We start from the raw sequence: 23,940 nt of genomic DNA on the forward strand, positions 1-23,940 counted from the left end.
GTATATGCATGGTCCTTGGTTGGTGCTTCAGTAACTGCAAGTCCCTCTGGGTCCTGGTTACTTGGCTCTACTGGCCTTCTTGTGGAGCTCCTGTCTCCTCCAGGTCCTTTTCTCTATCCCCCCCCCACTTTTTCACAAGACTCCAAACTTCACCCAATGTTTGGCTGTGAGTCTCAGCATCTGTTTCAAAGTGCTGGTGAGTGGAGCTCCTTAGAGGATAACTCTGCTAGGCATAGCAGAGTATCATTAATACCTTTCTGCAAGCAGAGCAGAGCATCATTAATAGTGTCAGGGGATGGCTCTCTTGCATGGGGTAGGTTTTGAGTTGGGCCAGAGAGTGGTTGGATATTTCCTCAGTCTCTGCTCTATCTGCTCTATCTTTATCTCTGCACATCTCATAGGCAGGGTGAGTTTTGGGTCAACGTTTCTGTGGATGGGTTGGTGCTCCCCTACTTCTACTAGGAGTCTTGTCTGGTTAGGGGGAGTCCTTTTTGGTCTCAGTGGCCCCTGCTCCTAGGAGTCTCTGCTGGAGTCCCCATCATATCCTACCAGAGGCCTGTTCTGACTTAGGTCTCCAGCTTGTTACAGACATATCCCAATCCACAGTTCATCTCTTCTTTGCATTGCCTCCTATTCTCCACCCCACCTACCTCCTGGCCCCACTCTCCCCAGGCCTGATCTCCATCCTTGTATCTCCCTGTACTCCTTCTCTTTTATTCCTGCTCTAAAACTATTACCTCTGTCTATGCTATTTCCCCTTCTGAGTTAAATTTAAGCATCCTCCCTTCCATCTTCCTTCTTCCTTATCTTCTTTGGGCCTGTGAATTATAGTATGTTAATCCTGTACTATATGGCTAAAAATCCACTTATAAGTGAATACATACCATGTGTATCTTTCTGGGTCTGGGCTACTTTACTCAGGATGATCTTTTCTAGTTCCATTTATTTGCTTGCAAATTTCATGATTTTTTATTTTAATAGCTGAGTAGTATTCCATTGTATAAATGTGCCACAGCTTCTTCATCCATTCTTCAGTTGAGAGATATCTAGGTTGTTTCCAGATTCTGGCTATTCAGAATAAAGCTGCTACGAGCATAGCTGAGCAAATGTCCTTGTTGTATGGTGGAGCATCATTTGGGTATATGCCCAGGAGTGGTACAGCTGGGTCTTGAGGTAGAGCTAGTCCCAATTTTCTGAGAAACCATCAGATTGATTTCCACATGGCTGTACAAGTTTGCACTCCCACCAGCAGTAAAGGAGTGTTACCGTTTCTCCACATCCTCGCCAGCATGTGCTGTCACTTGAGGTTTTGATCTTAGCCATTCTGACAGTGTAAGATGGAATCTGAGTCATTTTGACTTGCATTTCCTAATGACTAAGAATGTTGAGCAGTCTTCAAGTGCTTCTTGGCCATTTGAGATTCCTCTGTTGAGGACATCGTATTGGGACTCTAGGTGAGAGAAGCACGGGAGAATGGGGAAATAGAAGGACCCAGAGGGTCCTAGAAACCCACAAGAAGAACATTATGACGGGCAGATCTGGGCCCAGGGGTCCTGCTCAAACTATGGCATCAGCCAAGGACAATACGTGCAGTAAATTTTGAACCTCTACCCAGATCTAGCCAATGGACAGGACATTCTCCACTGTTGAGTGGAGAGTGGGGTCTGACTTTCACATGGACTCTGGTGCCCCATATTTGACTGCGTCTCCTAGATGGGGAGGCCTGATGGCACTCAGAAGAAGGATAGCAGGCTACCAAGAAGAGACTTGATACCCTATGAGCATATACAGGGGGAAGAGGTCCCCCTCAGTCACAGTCATAGGGGAGGGGAGTAAGGGGAAAATGGGAAGGAGGGAGGAATGGGAGGATACAAGGGATGGGATAACAATTGAGATGTAATATGAATAAATTAATAAAATATATTTTAAAAGGGAAAAAGATATTCCTCTGATGAGAATTCTGTTTAGCTCTGTACCCCATTTTAAAATTTGGTTATTTTGTTTGTTGGTGTTTAATTTTTTGAGTTCTTTACATACTTTGGATATTAGCCCTTTGTCAGATATAGTGTTGGTGAAGATCTTTTCCCCATCTGTAGACTGCCATTTTGTTGCAAGTGGGAAATTTTAAGAAGAGCTTTTCTAGACTTCACAGTGAGATGGGACTGACAGCAGGTGACAGTGGAGGTAGGTGCGGGAGGAGGGTAATGGTGCATTGTGTGGTCTGGGAGCCCTCACCCCTCGCCCCAATAAACGAACTTTGTACAATCTCTCTGACTCACACTCTGTAGAGTGAAATGCATGAAAGCACAGGATGGCTCTGTCATTGCATTTCCCAGAAGTTTTAAGAATTCTGCTGTGCTCTTTCAGCAGAGCCCCATGGTATAAAGTTTTGGTTGTTTATTGATGTGTTTTATCTAAGCCTGGCTCTACAGTGCGCTGTTGTTTTAACCTGATAGGGAGAAGCAAGCGAGAACAATTGCTACTTTCAAAATTGTAATCAGTTTTCTGTCTCCTATGAGGTAGATGCTTCAACTCGCCCTCTGAAACAAGTAGGCCAGTGTTTTGAGTCAAGCTACCAAAATGGACATTTTACTTAACAGCAAATGAAAGCAAATGCCTGCTCCGAAACAGAGAGGTTTGGGGCCCCCGAGGAGGTGGGAGCTGCAGGGTGCAGCTTGGCAGATGATTTCTCTTTTGAAGTGGAAAGCTCTAGGCCCAGATGCTGTGTGCTCCTGTGGAGATATGCATGGAAACTTCTAGACACGGAAGATTTCCTTTAGGAAAGAAGCGGCTTCTTGAGAGGCTCTATGGGGAGAAGTGCATGTGCTCCAGGGCTCTGGGTGAGATACCAGGCAGTGAACTGTTGGAGGGAGATGGTACCCAGTTACCAAGGAGCCCAGCATCTCTGCAGCACCAGCTTCGGCCAATGTGCAGTTGTAGGCCTTAGGCAGACATTGGTACCTCAAATGAGCAGCTGCTAGCAAGGCCAGGAGGGGGCACTTCCATTGAGCATAAGGCTACAACAGTGCTAGATGGCCAGCTCTCAGGGAAAGGCTGCCTAGGAAAGGAACACAGAGGGAGCATTGAGGTGGCCAAAGGAATATGGGTATTCGAAGCCACATTACAACAGCTTTTGGAGAGTCCTCCAGAAAATTACTATGTTGTATTTAGGATGAATTTTAAAATGATTGGACACATACTCATTTGCATAAAAACACGTGCTACACAGGAGTTACTGGGAATACACTACACAACGTGTTTCAGTGAACGATCTGTATTTCAAGAGCCTCGTGTACTTCACGCCTGTGTGCCTTATTATCTCACAGCATGTTCAAACCCATATCACTAGTGTGCACATCTGTTTTCTTTTTTTAATAAATGCTACAATTATATATTTGCGATATCTCTATAAGTTATATTTGAAGCAAGAAAGAATCGCAAAGACTGCTCAGCCTCAGAACGTCATCTTGACTCTTTAAAGGCAAAGTGGGAAGCCATGCTTCTGAGGTCCGCTCATCTCCATGGGCTCTTCAGTAGGTAAAAGATTTTTAATTGAGCTTTGCTCTAGAAACTCTTTCCTGTTCAGGGCTTATCAGAAACCCACTTTGCAGCCTTTCTGGAAATAGTATTAATTATCTACTGGAAATGTGCTTGTTCTTCCTCCATTTAACTGTGACTGTTGCTTTGCTCCCGATGTTGCTGTAGTCTTTACTTCTTTTTATCATGATCTAGAATCATGTCTACACAGAGCACATTTGCTGGATGTGTGAACCAATAACGTTTGTAGAGCACAGCCATTCTTTAAAATGTGCCCAAGAGCTATAAAACCCTGCATACGCCACTAGGGACTGGCCTCAGTGTGGCTGGTTCTAAGTGAATTGATAGGACATCAACTCACTCTTACAGGAAATGTACTACTGTGTCTGAAATTATGAAAAACAAATTAGGACAAACACAGTTTAAAGCTATACATTGTAGGCTCTCTTAAAATGTTATAAGAATGTTTAATATTAAGAAGCAGATTTAGGCAATGTTCGGTATGTGCCAGACAAGTGCTATCTATCAACTGTCAGCCTTCTTGCTGTGACCAAACACTTCACCAGACCAGACTCAAGGTGGAAGGGTATGAGGGTATTTTGATGCATAGTTTGATAACTGGAAATTATCAATCATGGCTGAGAAGCCACCATGTAGCAGAAGCATGGGGGGCGTGGTCACACTGTATCTGTAGTCAGAAAGCAGAGAGCGCAGGGAGTAGGTGAGGAGATGGAATCTCAAGCCCCATACCCACAGTAATCCTCTTCTTTGAGGCTTCACCTTCTGAAAGTCCCAAGCACTGCTGGCAGCCTGGGGCCAAGTGTTCTATGGGAGACATTCACGCAGCATAAAGTAATATAGTGCTTTATAAGTCCATCAGGTGGTACAGCGCTCCAAACGTCCCCTACACATAGTCACCGTTCCCCCTTAAAGTGAAGACATAGAGATTGTTCTCAAGGATATGCAGCTAGTACCATTTGGAAATGAATGAACATTTGGGTTTTATCCTTGCTAGAATGACCTTGTAGAATTCTATTAACTTATTTGCACTGAACAAAAGAATGGGTTTCATGGTGGGACTCTTATGCATGCACATTCTAGTCCCTTTGTGTTCCTGCACCCTTCTAAGTTCGCCTGTAGATGGCGGCTGACCTTATTGGCTGTTGTGAGTGGGCAGTTTGGTAGGGGGTAGGGTGGGGCACCAAGCTGGATATGGGTATAAAGTTTCCCTTTGGTAAGAAGATTTTGAAGACTCTCAGTAAGACACTTTTTAAAAAAGCAAATCTATAAGTCATAGAATGATAAAAAGCACATTCAAGGATTATTAATTCCCATACATTTTGACTATATGACTTGTTCAAAGGTCTAGTTATTTAAAGGATTCACAGGGTACTATTTGGAAGATGAACAGAAGACAGTATTAGGCTTAGACGAATTATTAATGCTAAAGACTCTTGCAGTACTCATTTTGTTAATATTTAATTTCCCTAGGAAAGAGATTACTCAAATAACTTTAAAAACTATTGTCACACTGCTGATATAACATATTTTACTAAAATTGAACCTAACCTCACATTTGTCATTTAGAGAATAGTCCTCTCATTTTGCCCTGGAATGTCTAGCTTGTCATTTAGGGAAAAGTACAGTTCAGTAGGGCACATTAACTCTCAGTCGACTCAGAATGCCAGCCTCACTGGTGTCTGCAGTGTACATAAGAAAGTGGGAGAAAATAACTTTAGGGGGACTGAGGTTTTCCAAACGCAGCCAGCAGCAGTAAAATGAGACATGCTTTACTCTTGTTAATTTCAGACTAAATTGCATTCTCTCTTAGCTACACCTTCCCTAAGACCGTACGCTGAGCTGCAGCAAAAGCAAGTTCATCGAATTCATTCTTAAAATTTATAAGCCGTTCTAGAAGAGTGTGGAAAGACCTATGTGTGTAAAGAGCAAAGGGAAAGTGAGAGCGGTTTGGGAAAGTTGTTGTAGCACACGCTAATGTTCCTATGTGCTCTGTGCTAGTGTCAAGACCGTGTGGTCTGGGGGCAGGGATAAGTGAGCAGAACACTATGGACCCTAGATGTAAGGCCACAAAATTAACAGAATTTAAACATCGGACTTTGTTCAATTCTGGGAAGATATGTTTTATTCAACAGACAATATAGAAAAAAAACAATTTGTGAAGTTTGTGTAGAGAAAGAAATAAAAGCTAATTCATACAAAGCCCTTCACATTAAAATAAAATCAGTGTGGATCATGTTCTCAGGCATTTAAAGAAGTTAAGGTGTACATAACCAGGGGAGATTTTGGTAAAGATTGTCATTGACCTTGAGTGAAGAGAAAATCCTAGCGGGATGGATGGCTTGAGAGGCAAAGCACTCTCAAGTAGAGACAACTGCTCTGAGTACAGGATTTAGGACACAGATGGCTATAAGACACCTTACAAAGGCTTGTAGACTACTACTTTCTGGTAAAAACAAAAACAAAAAAAAACAAAAACAAAAACAAAAAACATTTTAACCTATATGGCACACCAAGGGTAACAGTAAAAAATCTTTATCTAGGTCTGAGGGTAAATTCTTGCCCTGCTAGCCACCTGATGACCTAAGTTTGGGTTCCTGGCAGGTGAGATGGGAGGGGAAACAGGAAAACTCCTGAGAAGCTTGTGGAGCATCCAGCTAAGGGTAGGTACACAGCAGAGCTGCAAAACAAGCGAGACCCTGCCTCAAAAAAGATTAAAAAAAAAAAAAAGAGTGGAGATGGGCTGTCAAGGTTGTCCTCTGATCTCTTCATGTGTAACCTGGGGTGTGTGTGCCTGAGAACTCACATACATGCAGCTTTAAAATACACACACACAACACACACCCATGCATGCACATATGCATGTGTGCAAATGGAGTTTAAGCCAGACGTGATGGTGCATACCAGTGATCTTAGCACTTAGGAGGAAGAGGCAGGAGGATCAAGAACTCAGGTTGGTGGGACAGCTGTGTTTAGGAGGGCTTGCTTGATTCTCAGCATCCACATTGTGGCTTACAACCATTTGTGACCTCAGTCCCAGAGGCTCTGAAATCCTCTTTCGGTATCTGCAAGTATTGCATATATGTGGCACACACACACGCACACACACACACACAGAGAGAGAGAGAGAGAGAGAGAGAGAGAGAGAGAGAGAGAGAGAGAGAGAGAGAGAGAGAGAGAGAGAGAGAGAGAGAGAACTATAGTTTCAGTGTGTTGCAGTGATTATTGCTAGGCAGTTTGATTAAAATGAGTAAAGGAACTATTTGTTTTCAGGAAACACAATGTTCTTATGATCACAAAAAATGTAACATTTACTATGAGAATAAAATATTTCAGTAACAATGGAGCATAATGACTCTAAATCATACTTTCAATGTAATATTTCTTTAAATTTTGTGGTGTTGGAACTGAGAGGCGGTTTGGCAGCTACGAGCACTTACTGGTCTTTCAGAGGACCCAGGTTCTGGTCCAAGCACCAACACCAAGTGTTCAGAACTCTCCACGGCTCCTTATTCTGGCGTCTGTGGCTACTGCACATATTGCACACTTATATACACACAGCCAATGCACATGCGCGCTCTCCCTCTCTCTCTCTCTCTCCCTCTCTCTCTCTCTCCCTCTCTCTCACACACACACACACAAATATTTCTTAAAGGGACATTGATATCTCTATCATTACTGGTCTCTAAATATCAGAACAAGAGTCTTGCAGGGGTGTCCAATCTATAGCGCCCGGGCCACAAGCATCCCTGGATAGGTAGAAATGCGGATTGATACAGTTGAGGATGTTGATGCTGAGTCTCCATGTAAAAGGCTGGATTGGCTTGGAAGATCAGGTTCCTTTGATCCCCTGACTGAGCTCTTGCATAGAAGATTCATATCGTGCTTTTTCTTTTTTAGAAATGTGACTGCTATGAGACAAGTCACTCAACAAAGTCATGTTTGACTATATCACTGACAACGAGTTGACAATGTGCAAAGTACACGATGAAAATTACTCAGGTGCGTCTTATACATGGCCTGGGGGAGGGGTGACTCAAGGAGTTAGAGCATCTGATGCTGTATCAGTCAAGGAGTGCCCGGGTTTGTCCTATCTTGTCCCCAAGAGCCCTTCCAACCCCATTCTATGCTGAAGCCTTTAACCATCAAATCACTGATTTCTAATTTGTCCCACCTCTATAGAGCTGTCACATGTAAGCTCTCAAAGGACAGACAGACAAGCAGAAAATTGTTTCTGTCACAGCGTGTATAATCCTCTGTATCTAGAGTGTCCCACAGTCCCCTGTTAGTGTGTGAGGAATACTCCAGATGCTATCCCTGTGGCCTTTTTATTGGTGTGTTCTCACTGTGGGTGGAACCAGGTTCTATAAAGGCAAATGCTTTTACACTTACCACATATTAGAGCTTATTCTCCCACCATCCTCCCTCCTTGGCATCCCTTCCTTACGGCCCCATCAACCTTCCGCTTTTTTATATAGCACATACATTCCACAAAGACATGTGCTATATGTATCTATATATAAAATCCAAGATCCACAAATGAAAAAAATGTGGTGTTTGTCTTCCTGTGTCTGCTTTATTTTGTTTAATAGATCTCCAGTTCCATCCATTTCCTCACAAACAGCATAATTTCATTCTCCTTTATGGCTGACTAAAACTCCATTGTGCACATATACACCACATCTTCTGTATCTGCTCATCTGCTGATGGGCACCTAGGGTGACTTTGTAAGTTGGTTGTTGTCCTCCGTCCTTAAAAAAAAAATCATTTAACAAGCAAATTTGCAATTTCAGTAGGGTTTAGTGAGGACTGCTTATCTTTGCTCCACTTAGAAACAGGCAAGGAGGCTGGAAACTGGGTGTGGGAATCACTGAAACCTTATTTGTGCGCACAAACGGCAGCTGTGTGTGGAAGGGCTCTAACTGCAGGGCTGCATGCAGTTAGTCCCCACTGCAGCTATCTCTCTATGCAGCGTCTCCGGGAGAGCCTCCTTTTTAAAAATTAAATCTCGTTTTTGAGAATCTCATATATAGGTACTCACTCTATTTACGTCATTCTCCCTCTCCCCTACCCTCTCAAATCTATAGTTTCTTATTTAATCCTTATTGTTACATATGTACACACACATAAATTTATCCCCACAACCCAAGTCTCTTTAGTGTTGCTGAAGTGTGTATGTCCTGCAGGCAAATTTTAAAACCAGTGTGTCATGATGGGTACCTGGTTAACTTTGGTGAAGGTTGATTAAGATGGGAGCTGCTTAAGAGATGTGGTGATGAAGGGGCAGGGGAGCGAGGACAGAAGGAAAGAAGAGAGGAGAGGGGAGAGACTCCTCACATGAGCGCACGGAAACAAGCAGCATGAACAAGACCCCGGAGTAAGGTCGGAAATCACCATCACCCTCCGTAAACAGAGTCTCTGGGGCATTGGTTAGCTTATGAACTTGTCTTTCCAGAGCCTGAATTGCTTTCTAATTCCTGAGTCTATGGACAATATGCTCAGGCTCCTAGTGAGCCCTTCAAGCATCAGCCACTGTTTTTGACTCATCTTTAATCACAAGACAGTCTTTATCAGGGAGAGAGAACACTGGCCTCTTGCCTCTCAACACTGGTCCTACCTCTACTGCCTTGCAAGTCTCCCTGTTTTTCTCACTCTCTGCCTAAACTGATCTCAGTAAACCCTATGTTGCTTTCAATTTCATTCTGCAGTGTCTTTTCAGGGGGCCCTGGTAACACCTGTGACAGAATCTTGAGGCAGTACTGTCATAGCCAAAGATGGGAAAAAATGTGGCAAAATCAGAAAAATTTGCCCAGTATGATGTCATGCTTAACAGTGCTTGGTAACTTACTCTAGCCAATCATATGTCCTGATCTGGACTCATGTGATTTCAAAAGTTTATTTAAGGTAAACTTTTGGTCTGGCTAAGCTATCTGTACCTTGCTCTCTTGGGCCACAGAATTCATTTGGACCCTAAAGTGTGGCTGAGCAGCCTGTGATACAGCCACAGCAGAAGCCATCACTAAGAGGTCATGGCACTCAGCTCCAGTGCAGAGGGCATTTATGGCTCTGTCTTAGAGGGGCGGGCTGCACACTCACTTACATGTCATTGACTTCATAGCATTCCCCTCTGCTTTCATTCAAATCAACTATTCCATCCTCAAAGTGCATGGCTGAGATACAGCTCTCCTTAGGAGTGAGGCCATTTAAAACATTCCCATTGTTTTAAAAAGGAATGTCCAAATTTAAATACTTGCCTTGTACTAATTAATAATCACTGTAAACATACTGGATCCCAGAGAGGTCTTCATAGCAGGACATTGTGTTATGTGACATGAGTCTTAATTATACAATATAAAGTCACTTAATGCCTTTTGGAATTTTTATGAGCTTTAGTGTAAATTTTAATGAAATGGTAGAGTTACACAGAAATGGTTCATTTTTATAAGGCCGCAGGTAAGAGAGTAGAGTTAGGATTAGGGTTAGGAAAAAATGACATGTTGGGGTCGAGGGAAACACATATACTTCTTGGTAGGGTGGGGAAACTTTCAGATAAAGACAGATTTACAGTCTCCAAAGAACCTTCACTTAAAAAAAAAAAAAAAAAAAACCCAAAAAACAAAAACAAAAACAAAAGACAAAACAAACAAAACCAAGAAGAATTGACAGGAGCCTCAGACGAAACTATCAGTAAAATTCCCAAAATGTTATCAATCTTTTTGCTCCCCAAATGGAGAACTAGAGAGGAGCAGGGGCTGGCGGACCAGGACACAGTGGGGCGGGGGCTTACTTCAGTCTGTCTTCGCCTGCACTCACCTTCCCAGCTGCTCAGCACTCAGCTGCAGCGGTCAGCCAGCTCTGCCATATTCAAGGATGGACAGTCTGCACGGGGACCTCAGCACTTCCTCCATGAAACAATCCTATTGTCTCCACACTCCTGATACGTTGAGACGCTGATGACAGGAGGAAAAGGCTATGTGCTGTCCACTGAGAGACACAAAAGCCAGTAGCAGGGGGACAGGGACAAAGGGGAGCCCTTCTCTCTGGGCCAGCCACTTCTGGCCACTGCAGATAACAGAGAGTTGTAGATAAAGATAGATTTTCAATCAACCACTAAACAGATTCCTGCTGAGGAACATACTGGAGAAACGTGAACAGTTAAGACAGAAAACAACCATATGGCTGCTTTTAATGACCCAATCAATACAAGAAAAGTGTGGCATTTGTAATCAGCTCCAGACCAAAATCTCATTTGTTTGTTGTGTTTCTAGCTTTAAGGAAGACAAAGCCCAATGCTCAGTTACCTTGAGTCACAGTACTCCAGGGATTCAAGGTATGGGTAAACATAAAATAAAATAAAATCATTTTTATTGTTTTCAATTTTTCCCCTTTTCTCTCAGTTCCTCATGCTGTCACTATTGCAACCCGCTCGCCTGCTTGCTCTTCCTTTCAAATTATCCAAATTTCAAATGGGAGACATAAAAATCTTCTATGGGAAAATCCCCCAAACTAAGTAAGAAGAGACACTCAAGGGGGGCTTTCACTCTGAGTATTTCCCAGTCACACCAATGGCTGCTGTCTCCCTCTGCAGCTTTAGCCAGACTCTGACCTCCTGACCCCTCATCTCTGACTGGCCAGTGCTGTTGGCCCAGCATAACACAGCGCGAGACAAGTTCTCTCCCATCTAGGGTGCATTTCAGCAGGGACCCTATGTCACATTCTCTGAGCATCCGGAGCCTTACATCTTGACATACTTCAGGTCATCAGAGTACCCGGTTTTCCACCAGGCAACAGTGGCCAATGGAAATCCATGCATCGAATGAACCCCAACATTCCATCCTTTTCTTGACCTCAGTTCTTGAACCTGATGAATTATCTATCCACCCAGAGCAGTGGAAATTCCCTGTCTGCTCCCCAGGTCGGCCTCCCCTAGGAAGTGCTTTCAATGCCTCTTGAGGGATTCCCCTTCCTTGAACACCAGAAGCGCTAGCTGTGCTTCTCTGACACTTAGTCTACACCGTGGGCTCATCTCTGCTCTGTCCACACAGAGAAGTCCTTCAGGCTCAGCTTCACCTCACTTGGGTCTCAGCACCAGCATCTTTCGCCTACATATTGGGACACACTGGTTTCTTTCAGCTAGGAGAGCAGTTCTCTTTCTATCCCAGCCTGGCAAAGAAGGGACACTCAGTCTCGTCCACTTAGCCTTGGCCTTTTCTGCTTAGTCTGCCCTCCTGTCCTTTCTGTGAAGAACCTCATCCAGGCCCAGAGTCTTGGATCCTGAAAAGAGCATGGGCACTAACACAATTAAACACACCGAGAGTGCTAGCTATGTTTCCTTCCACGCACAGACACGGAGTTTACAAATTACAGCTTTACCTAAAGAAAATCCTCCTGAAAAGATCACTCTGGCATTTCTTTCCTCAAACTGTAAGTGTCAAGCGCCACAGTCATTACCTGTTCAGGGACCTCAGAAGGTATAGGTGCCTCAAGAACCATTAGAGGTCTGCCCACGTGTGTGTCACACGCACATGAGAGCTATTTCAATGTGGTCATCCATATAGTCACACTTCTCATTTTAAATCTTTAGATTGGAAAACTGGTTTTAAGTAAAAAAAAACCATATATATATATATATATATATATATATATATATATTTAAAAATTGAGTATAGTCATGTCTCCTGATAACTTTTTGAGGGCTACTCTGACCCAAGGAAGAGGGATGAGGGTTCTTTAATGAGTGCCATCAAGGCATGATGAAGTGTGGGCCTCCTCCAGCCATCCATCACCCGGGTGGAGGACCAAGAGAGCTGTTTCCCAGCCTCGAAGCAAGCCTCTTTCTCCTTCCCCCGTTACTCTCACACCTTCCTTCTATTCTTCTCAGTCCATCAGCCTCCAGTGTATCTGTGCTGAGGTGATCTCAGCTCGACCTCCCATCCCTAATCCCTGATAGTTTCATTAGATCTAATCTGCTGTCCCATCTGAGGCATTCAGGGCTGTTCACAGTGACATGTGATTGGCACTCTCTGGGTCTTAGAACTTCAATTATAATGATTTTGTTTTTATTTCATACTTCTGCCATCTTTCTGGTAGATAAATGTACCTTCCCTGATCTAAAAGCTGCCAAATCAGAGGAAAGCTTTTCACTGGTTAATCATGATAAATTCCTCTGCGGATCTGTTGTTGTCTGGGGCTAAGGCATAATCTAAGGTACAGTCTAAGGTATAATCAAATTATAACTACATTCCCCCACTGACGTGTCTAGTTTTGAAATCTTTAATGAAAAAATTTGAAGCTTCTGGAATTAATGGATGATTTAAAAACTCATTTTAACATTGTGCTGACTAGTTTTATGTCAACTTGACGCAAGGTAGGGTCTTCTAAGAGGAAGGAATCCCATAAAAATGTACTGTAGGCAAGGCTATGGGGAATTTTCTTGATTGGTGATTGATATGGGATGGCCCAGACCATTGTGGGTGGTGCCACCCTTGGGCAGGCAGGTGCTCTTGAGGTGTGTGAGAAAATAAAATGAGCAAGCCAGAAGTGAGCCTGTAAGCGGCACTCCTCCACGGCCTCTGCCTCAGCTCCTGCCTTGAGTTCCTGCCCTGAGTTCCCTCACTGATGGACTGTTAGCTGGAATTGTAAGAGGAAATAAACTGTCTCCTGCCCAGGTTATGTTTGGTCATGGTTGCATTGTCACAACAGAAGCCCCTAAGACAGGCGCTACTGTGGTAATATAGACACGTCATTTCTTTTGTATATAAAAGTAGGATGTAGAATAAAAAAACAAAACAAACAAACAAACAAAAAAACCCTGAGATTCGCATGAACCAGGAGCTTCCTGGGATGAGAAAGAAAGCATTGTTTGCAATACTTAAACCTTGAGGAATAGTTACCTTATAAAGTAGCTGAGATGAAAACAGATGGATTATGTCACAGAGAGAGAGAAAAGCTGAACTGTGTGAAGGTGAGGCTTCAGACCCTCACAAGAATGTAGGTTCTTAAGAAAACCTGAATTTCTCTGGAATCTTTTAAAACTACACTTCTGAGTTAAATGGGGGAAATGAGCTGTGAAGCTAATCAAAATGCATCATATGTGTGCATGAAATTCTCAAAAAAATAAAAATTACATTAAAAACAATACTACTAGGAGAGGGGAACAGAACAGAAGAGAGCGGGAGGGAGAGAACTGAAGAATACAAGAGAGGAGATAACAATTGGATATAATATGAATACATTATAATACATTTAAAAAATACCGCTTAGATTAATACATTTTTATATGTTGGTGTTTACTCAAGTTTGCTAAATTTTAGCCAGTTCCATCACAATAAAAATAGCTCAACAATTCAGAAAAGAACAGTAAACTTTTTCTTATCAAGTACTCAAAACTTGGTTTATAAAAAAGTTGTCCTTGGGTCTGAATACTTGATTGGTTTTTGAAAAATGCTGTTAGAAGTTTCTAGTTTGTCACCCAAATAGCATGTCAGACAACAGAGAACATTTTGTCACGCTCAGACACCATTCAATCATAATCTGAGTTTGACTTCAAAGCTTTCACAATTCAATTTTATTTAGAATTAAGAAAATATGACTGAGGAGAAAGTGTAAGGGCAGAACGGGCATCTGTCTTTTGTGGAACCGCAGAGCAGAGGGTGGGGGAGGGGGAGTGAACGTGTCCATTCCTCATTTCCCTCAGCTTTCATGTGCCACCCTCACATCTAGGTGACCTGCCATCCTCTGACAGTCTGGGGGCCCTGGGAAGACACTCAGGCAGGTGTTGTGGAGTATATGTTTGTGTTAATGGGGTCCCTTCACAGTGCAGATACTGCTAGCAATGCAGGGATAGGCCACAGCTCGTGTGTTACACATATTCACCCCGCCACTTGTGGCAATGTTAGGGATCACTGGAAAAAAATGAACCTTGTCTCAACAAACAAAACAAATACCTAAAACATCATTATTGTTAAATCATAGAAAAATAAGAAGATACAGTGTAATGAAGTCTGAAAAAATAATGAATCTCAGATTCCTTAGAGGATGGCAAAGTGACCAAACCAAAATATCACTAGGACATTTTTGGAAAGGAAATATGAGTCACTTATAAATCAAAATTGTTCAACACTAGGGAATTCTTACTCTGCAGTTTGTGTTAGCATTTCCCAAGAAGATGAAACCAGACTCACTGACTAAAATTACTGAGGCCCAAAATGGGGAGGGTGAGGCCAAAAGTGGGGAGGGTGAGTGTACAAGAAATAAATTGCATGTGAATTATGATAAAAATCTCTCTAGATGTCATATTGAGTTTAATAATTATTGATTATAATCAGGGGATAGTTGTAAGTATCAAATATTGTGTGAGATAAATCTTAAGTAGTTTTAGAACTCTTTGGCTTTTTGGTAAGAAAAAAGTGTGATCGAAAACAATTTAACTCCTATCAAACACACATATTCAAAATTACAAGAACTATTTAACCCAGAATTTTGAGTGACTCTTTCTATACAAATATAAAGTTGATGTATGCTGTTGGTTGCTGGGTAGTTAAACTAACATCTCTCAAAGACTCTCCTTTTATTTTTCAGATTACAATTGCATCGTTTTCTTCCTTTACTTCCCTCCATATTCTCCCACCCACTCCTTGCCTTCTTCCAACTCAAGCCTCCATGCTGTTAAATGCATAAATGTATATGTTAATAATGACCTTGGTTATTCGTTCTTTTGAAAGATAGTTCATTTCAGCTGAGGGAATGTCTATCACTTAACCCAGACACCCAGCTGACAGGCATCAAGGGACAGGTGACATCCTCCCAGCTGCCTGAGAAATGCCCCAATTACACAGACATGCGACTGAGGCCAGGGGTCTTGGTAGGGAAACGACAAGAGGGATGGAATGAAGACATAATGCCTTGACATCAAGACCTCTGGGTTTTCCTTAGTCTGTGTGTATGCAGGTGAGATGAACACGTTTCCCCAACATAGAGACAGACACAGTACGGTCGCCATTTCAGCGTGAAAGCCATCGAAGAAGGCAAAACATAAAAGAAGGTTTGCATAGCAAAATTGAAGTCTTCTGTCATATCAAATGTAGAATGAATTTCCCTAGTGCAGAAACTTCTAATTGATGCATCTCTTTGATCTCAAGCATACGCGCTGTGAGGTGATTATTTACTAAAAGCTAAGATGGTTTTGGAGTGAATGTGCTGCTCCTTCATAAAGTAACCTCTTCTGCGCGCTCTGTCTAAAGTGAGCATTGTTTTCTCTGTGTGACGCATTTGGATTCAGGAGACAATGGTTGTTGTCCTTCTTTAGATGCTGTTCATTGCTTCTGCTTCATGACAGGGTCTCTCACTGAACCTAGAACTCGCCAAGTAAGCTGCTAGCTGGCCAGGGAGCCTCAGAAATCTATTTTCCTCCAACTCACCAGTACTGGCATCACACGTGTGTCACACACGCCACACCTGGCTTTTAAAATGTACATTCTGGGGATGAAGCTCAGGTCTTTCTGCTTGTGGCACAAGCACTTTACCAGCTGAGCCATCTCCCCAGTCCTGTATCTGTTCTCTCAAGAGCTAGGTTACATCTTGATGCTACTGCAAATGATCTACTTAGACTATATTTAAATATGTAAATACTAACGAGAATAGATTAAGAACTCTGCTCTTTTGCATTTTTTCATCAAATAATTCATTACTTTACATCCCAGTCAAAGCTTCTCCTTCCTCCTCTCCTCCAGGTCTCTTCCTCTCCTCCCAGTCTCCTCCCTCTCCCCACTCCTGTCCCCTCTCCCCACTCCCTTTCTCCTCAGAGAGGGAGAGGCCTCACCTTGGCATATTAAGATGCTGTGGGACTAGGTACATCGTCTCCTATTGAGGCTACACAGGGCAGCCCAGTTAGTGAAAAGGGATCCAAAGGCAGGCAACAGAGTCGGAGACAGCCCCTGCTCTGGTTGTTAGGGGAAATTAATGGAGTTCAAGACGTCATATACGACAGAGATAGACATTTTATGCATACATTTATATATATATTAACCATCCAACCATCCTTCCATTTACCTGTTTATAATTCTACCTGTTGATCATATATGTGTACATATAATATACATACATACACACACATGTGTGTATGGATACATATCACAAGTATATGTAATCATATATGTGGTATATATAACAATTATACATATTCATACAAGTGCATATGATTATACTTAAAATTCTGCTCTATAAAATAATACACTTTAATTTCACACCAGTGGGAAACTCACAATGAGTATCATGATTGACATCTGTGATTGACATGTAGGAATTATTTTTCTTACGAGTCTTTAATTGGGATTTGCATTCATAAGGAGTCTGTCTGTGGTCCCAGCCCCAGTGTGCTGGAGAACACTTGTCTGCTGGCTGCTGCCTACTTTCCCAGTGTCTTGCGATCACCTGGCAGAGTGGTGAGAGGAGGCCTGCCTAACAATTCACATCAAACACTGTATCTGCCACCGTTGACAGACTTCCTCCTTAGAGAAGTTATGAACTGCCAGCCAGCTGGGACAGTTTGTGAACTAACACTGACATTTGTGTTGGCTTCATGATAGTGTTTGCAGCTCCAGAAATGAGAGGGCAGAGGAAGACTGGCCTGAGGAGTAATTACATTAAAAGTGCCAAAGTATACACACAGAAAATACGGCAACAACTTTTTTTTTTTTTTTTTTTTTTTTTTTTGGTTTTTCGAGACAGGGTTTCTCTGTGTACCCTTGGCTGTCCTGGACTCACTTTGTAGACCAGGCTGGCCTCGAACTCACAGCGATCTGCCTGCCTCTACCTCCCGAGTGCTGGGATTAAAGGCGTGCGCCACCACCGCCCAGCTCAACAATTAAGCTTATTTAAAAGACAAACTTAGAGTTTAGGGTCTCATTCAAGAAGCAGTGTTCTTCTGCATGAGGCACATGCTTGTGAAGGGGGCGCGGGGGTGGGGGGGGGAGCTTCCACAGAACAGAGGACAGCATTTCAGTCAGAGAACCCATCAGCCATGTTGTCTTCTAACTTCCCACCACGTCGGAAAACACCAACGTGGGAAAGAGCTGAAGCAAAAGAGAACGCTTTGACCAGTGTGGGATCCAGGCAAGAACTCCAGGCTCCGGGAGAACGGCTGGCTTTCTGTCTTTTTTCCTCTCCTAGGCTCAGACCTGGATTTTCTATGGCCTTTCCTTAATCACCTGCGGCTGTCACTGTAAGGCTTTTAGATGGGCACACTTCCTTGGTTCCTCTTGAAACACACATTTTACTCTGCACCCCTGTTTCCCAGCAGGTAGACCCCATAAGCCTTGGGGTCTTCCAGGTGGTACGTGTCCTTTGCATGTTAATAAGCAGGCTGGAGACTGGCAGTCTCATGAAGGCTTCACCAGGTGACTGTTACACAGAAAAGGTGAAGCAGGAATCGAACACAGGGACCTTCAGGCCTATACTCCCAAATCCAGGTAGTGGACACAGACTAAGGTTAAGGTGATGACCAATGGCCCATGGTTTAAGCAACTGTGCCTGTGTGTGTATATATTATATGTGTACAGATATTTCTGACATAGTATATTCATAATATGTATATATGTGTATATATATATATATATATATATATAGAGAGAGAGAGAGAGAGAGAGAGAGAGAGAGAGAGAGAGAGAGTTTGTGATGGCATTTAGAAAAGAGTTTTTAGAGAGCCCTAGGAAGGTGAGTCTAAGGAAAGGAGACAGCTCTGCCCTCATTCCTCCCTCTCTTAGCCGTGAATCTCTCCATCTGTCTCCTCTGTAGTGTTATTGGTAGCAACCAGGTAAGTAAGGGTTTCTCTGAGCAATCAAAGCCAGAGCAAGAGGTTGCAAAAACCTCCATTTATATCTAGTTGGTCAGAATTTCAGGAGAAATGTGGGGCTTGCGAATGGCATCCGATGTGAGGGCAGTGTTTGGAGCTGAGCACTCACCTGGAGTGTGTGCATCAGTGTGTGTGCATCTGTGTGTGTGTGTGTACATGTTCATGTGTGTGGTCATGCACGAGAATCGGTACATGTGAATGTACAAGCATGTGGAGGTCAGAGACTAACCTGGATGTCACTCCCAAACAGCTCTCTACCTCAGGTTTGGAAGCCCAGGCTCTCACTAGGTCTGGTGCTCTCTGCCTCAGCTGGCCTCCTCTGCCTATGTCTGTCTGCAGTGCCGCATTGCAGACACGTGCCATGCTGCCTGAGACTGGACTCAGGTCTTCCTGCCTTCGTACTGAGCACTTTATCAACTGAGTCATCTCCCCACAACTCCTATACCTTTTGAGGTCACTAGAAATCTCTAGTTTGAGGGTACCTTTTTCATTTTGAGATTTTAAAGACAACATTGCCCCATTCCATTTCCTCCTTCCAAACACTCCACTATACTCCTCCCCACTCTCCTTCACATTCATGGCCCCTTTTTTCCATTAATTATTATTGCATGCAAATATATATATGTACATACATACATACATACATACACACACACACACACATACATACATACATACACACATACATACATACATACTCCTAAATATAACCTGCCCAGGCTTTATGTTACTTGTATATATGTTTTCAGGGCTGGACAACCAATTGGTGAGCTCATCCCTGGGGAAGGCTGCCTCTCCTACTCCAGGCCTTCCTCAGTTGCCTTTAAATGTCCCCACAAGTAGCTGTAACAGGGTTCGTGACCCTGGGGGTAAAAACACCGAGGGAGTTTTGGTGACTGTGGTTAACACATCTGGATATCCCCGACTTCTGACAGGATCGCTGTACAGTCAGCTAATGCTCTTGGCCTCTAACCTAATCTCCCGAGGACAGGAGGTGGCCATACTCTAAGTTCACTGAGACACTGAGGAGGTGTAGTTACCGTAATTACTATACTCAGACACTTACAGCTCTGGTTCCAGGGCAGTCTGGAGACTGGCACTCGCCACTCATCCGATTTGGGATTAAGACATCTTCCCAGCAAGATGGACCCTTTGAAGAAAACAAAAACAAAACCAAATGAAAACCATCATTTCTCTGTGTATGGTAGAAATGCAAATATGCTTCCTCAGACACTCCTGAAGATTTCCCGCTGGAATCATGGGATGATAATGAGATGTACCACAGTGATCTTGACAGCGTGGTTAGCAGGCATGGCAGGGACTTTCCCCAGATGCTCCTGTGGGATCTGTTAGGTCAGAAGCACCCCCATAAATATACAAGACTTCACTTGGTGTTGGGCTCACATGGGCTTCTTTCCCACTCCCTGACTCCTCTGTGAGGGCCTGTTTCAATTGGGCATCAATACCCCCAGCTGCTCGGCCCGCTTTCCTTTACTTCATAGCAGGTGCCATTCCCCCACGAGTGCAGTGATGACTGATGAGGTGGTGTCTGTTTCCTTGTGGATGTGGATCTTCTAGAGAAGACTTGGTCTATACATAGAATGCAAGACACAGAGAGAGGCCCGGCACTGCACACACTATTCTAGTAGTCAGGAAATAAAACCTTAAACAACAGCCGCAGTCCATCGGGTAGGTGAGCAAAGAACACTGAAAATACCGGTGCTGCTCCATAGACCCCTTTTGGGCAGCATCTTAGCAACAGGTATGAAAAGTCCTTGCTTGTTCTGCAACTGTTTGGGTTTCAGGAGGTCTATCCAGGCCCAAGACACTGAGAGTAGAAAGAGTATGGTCCATTTTAATTGCAGATGTTTTGAATACAGCGCTACCCTACCGGAAACAACCTGGATCATCAGAGAGCTTCACGGATATCTACAGCTACATCAAATAGTGTGCAGCAACACTAACTCTGAGCGCTTAGTCACAAATTCATGTTAAAGCAGGAGTGCAGCTGTTCCAGAGGTTATGACAGGACAGTGATGAGGGAGAAACAACTCAAGCCATGTCTCTCCAGGCAGCCGTCTCCTCACTACTGACCAACAGCAGTGCCCATATTTTAATGAAATAGTTTTTCCTAAGTTTGCTGCAATTTTATTGTATTTATTTATTTTGGTTTTTCAAAACAGGGTTTCTCTGTGTAGCCTAGGCTGTCCTGGACTCACTCCGTAGACCAGGCTGGCCTCAAACTCACAGTGATCTGCCTGCCTCTGCCTCCCGAGTGCTGGGATTAAAGGTGTGTGCCACCACCACCTAGCTGCCGCAATTTTAAATACTGACATTTAAAGGAAAATAAACATGAGAATTACATGGAAAGGGGGTAGTGTTGAGTGAGTGCCTGGACACTGCCTTTTCCTGCTGCCCTGGAGACAGACAGACAGACAGACAGACACACACACACACACACACACACACACACACACACACACACACACACCTCTTCTGAAGCATTGCTTGGCATCAGCTTAAAAATCTAGCTATGTGTTGACACATGAAACCAATGAGACTGAGGCAGTAGACGTTGAAACAATGACCCTGATTTTCTGGAATAGCTCAATAGACAGCAAAGGATAAGTCTACACTGTGTAGGGTCAAAGGGGTTGAGAATTGAAAAAATAATGAAAGGATAGGAGAGAGGTCAGAGGGACCCTATAGCCACAGAATTCCATACATAGACGATGCTAACATATATCGAGAAAATGACCAGCTTGTCTACTTCAAAACAAAAATCAACACAAAACCCTAAGTCCCAGCAATCCCGTCAGAGCTCAGAGCCTCTGTCCAAACTCTGATCACATCCGTCAGGTGGAGGGATGGTAGAAAGTACTTTGAGGACCTCAGAGATGGGAAGGGGGCTGAGGGGGATGATAGCTCACAGGCAGCAGAAGGCTGAGGGGCGCTGGCTCACAACCTGTGACTCAGAGGGACATCCACGGGTGGGCAGTATTCCTGTGAGTACAACAGGAAGGACAGAGGAAAGACAGCAGAGGATGGCCAGAGCTTCCAGCACAGGTGGTCTGACAGCCAGGTGGGGGAACATTTGGACAAAGGAGCGATGGATGCGGAGTCATCATTTACACTGCAGGAAGTAAATCAGGCATCATGGGCCAGCCGTCGGAATCAGGCCCGAGCTGCTCAGAAAATCTCCAGCAGAGACTAGTGGACAGGGGAAGGCACACAAGGCCAGAGCCTCTGCCTACATTCTGCACTCATCTGGCCTTTCACCACCATAGTGTACTAATATCTGTATACACACACACACACACACACACACACACACACACACACACACGCAGAAAAACACACAAGACACAGACATAGGCATGGGTACACACATGCACCTGCTCTGGCATTTACACACTACATGCACACATGCCACAGCACACAGACCATAATACACATCATTCATGTTGGCACACAGACATGTGTGGGCACACACTACACACACAAGGCTAGGGAAAAAGAGAGGACATATAGAAGTCTGAGCTCCACCGGAAAGACTGTCATTCCATAGTGGCACAGTAACCCAGACTTTGAAGGGGCCTGGAATTTGAGCCTCAGATTGCCAGTCTACAAGCTGTGCCCGGAAAAAAACACGTAGAAAGTAGGCCTGGGCTACTGTTGTTAGGAAGCTCTGCTTTCAGTGTTGGCTCTTCCCTGGCCTTTGGGGACTTGGAATTCTGACAAGTGGCATCATGGCCTCCTCTCTGATGTGGGTGCTTTACATACCTGAGCTGCTTAGACACAGGGCATGACTCCTTCAGCGCCTCCTTCCCCTCAGGGGCTCTGGACTAGCCCCCCCCACCCCCTGACTCCCACAGGCTCTGCCCTCTCCCCTTGGGCCCCTCCCTCTACATATTTACTTCGCTGCAATGAACCTCAGCCCTGTCTGCTCCTATAGGTCGCTCTGGTGAGTGGTGGCATCTGGGGATATGGGGATCAGGACACAGTGTCACACAATGAATGAGTCTCTGAGAAAATGTTCTCCAGCCCCTCGGGTGGTGGAGGGAGAGGTCATCACTCACCCTCAAGACCAAATGTAAACATTTCTTTGGGGTTCAGTTTTATAATCACACTAGTGAAAATGTTCAGAGAATTGTAATTATGTTTGTTATTCAGGCTAGACACTGCGGAAGTGAGTATGTAGAGGTGAGAGTGGAGCAGGGGAGGGGTGTGGGGGGGGGAGTGGAGGAGCGGAACAGGGTGGGTGGGTGGAGGAGCTGAGTGGGGGTGAAGGAGTGGGGAGAAGACAACGAACTCTCTTATCCGCTGCCATTGCTACTGTAAGGCCATCTGCATGTCTGAGTTTTATGCATATTTTGATATAACTACAAGTACTTGGGGCACAAGAAGAGAGCTACATTCCGTGGGACTCGAATCACTCTCGTAAGCCCCTCGGTGGAGCCAGAAGTGAGAAGTTCATGGCGACAGGCACTGCCACCACCCAGTGTGCACCACTCCTCACCACTCTCTGAAGGCCCTGAGCACCCTGTGTGTTTATTACTAGTGCCTATGAGCAGTGCTTATATCAAACCTTTCGCCATTTCAGTAACTGGCAAAACCTGATTGAATCTTAGCAGTGTCACATAGCTCACAATCCATACTGCTACCAGACCCATCCTTTGCTCCCCATTTTGAAATCACTCGGGGTCTACATAGGGTCTTGTGACTTTCTCAGTCCCTGGGATCCCTGAGTGTTCCGACAGGAACAGCTTTGCATATCCCTTCTGCCTGGGGGAGACAATGGTCATCTCTCCCAAGGACAATTGTGCTCATCTCCAGCCTGGTGTCTCTCCGCTGAGCTTTGGCTCTCAAGCCATGGCAGGAGGCAGGTCCCAGTGAACAGGCGGAGGCTCTTTTGTAAAAGTGCATCATTTCATCATGGCTAACAGGGAGGCAAGTGGGAGGCAGTGATTCTCCAGAGCAGCACAGAAGTGCCTTCTAAACTCCTCACACCATACGAGATGGGAAAAGAAAATCTCACCCTGACAACAGTGGCCAGGAGACGCCGACAATCCCAAGCCAGATTGTATTTGCTGCCCAGATGAACAGTTCCTGCCTCAAGAGTCTCGATGTAAGTGCACCGTCCTATGCACATCACAGATATTAATTTTTATACCTTAATTTTTACTGTTCAAACATCAATCACGTGTGTGGGCAGCAATCCTCTCAGCTGCCCCAGGGGGTAAGGCATCACCTACATTTAACAGATAGACGGTGCACGTGGCCATGTGGAAAAGGCATTTGTTGTTTAATTTATGATGGCAGATCATAGCACGATGGCATAAGTAATAAAAACGACATAGAATTCTGCTGGATGTAGGAATAAACACAGGATAGGTGTGAGTTTGTCCGCTGTACCCAGGCCATCAGGATGCAGGCCCCACTGCCCCGACACTCACTGAGTTCACACCATTCCACAGCAGGCTTAACTTTAACTTTGCCTTGCTCCATTTTTAGAGAAAAATACTTAAAAAAAA

General features: G+C 44.1%; 1 protein-coding gene across 3 annotated transcripts in view; it reads right to left on the bottom strand.

The window, feature by feature from the left end:
* Positions 1-23,940, bottom strand: part of Prkn (parkin RBR E3 ubiquitin protein ligase) — a 1,140,959-nt gene that overhangs the window by 563,901 nt on the left and 553,118 nt on the right. For all 3 annotated transcript variants that reach the window (XM_051164341.1, XM_051164340.1, XM_051164339.1), the window contains exon 5: positions 19,473-19,556. In XM_051164341.1, coding sequence (XP_051020298.1) covers positions 19,473-19,556 — 84 coding nt within the window. The remainder of the gene's footprint in view (positions 1-19,472; positions 19,557-23,940) is intronic.

The sequence above is a fragment of the Acomys russatus genome, chromosome 21 (genome assembly GCF_903995435.1).
Source record: "Acomys russatus chromosome 21, mAcoRus1.1, whole genome shotgun sequence".
In the NCBI taxonomy this organism is placed as follows: Eukaryota; Metazoa; Chordata; class Mammalia; order Rodentia; family Muridae; genus Acomys; species Acomys russatus.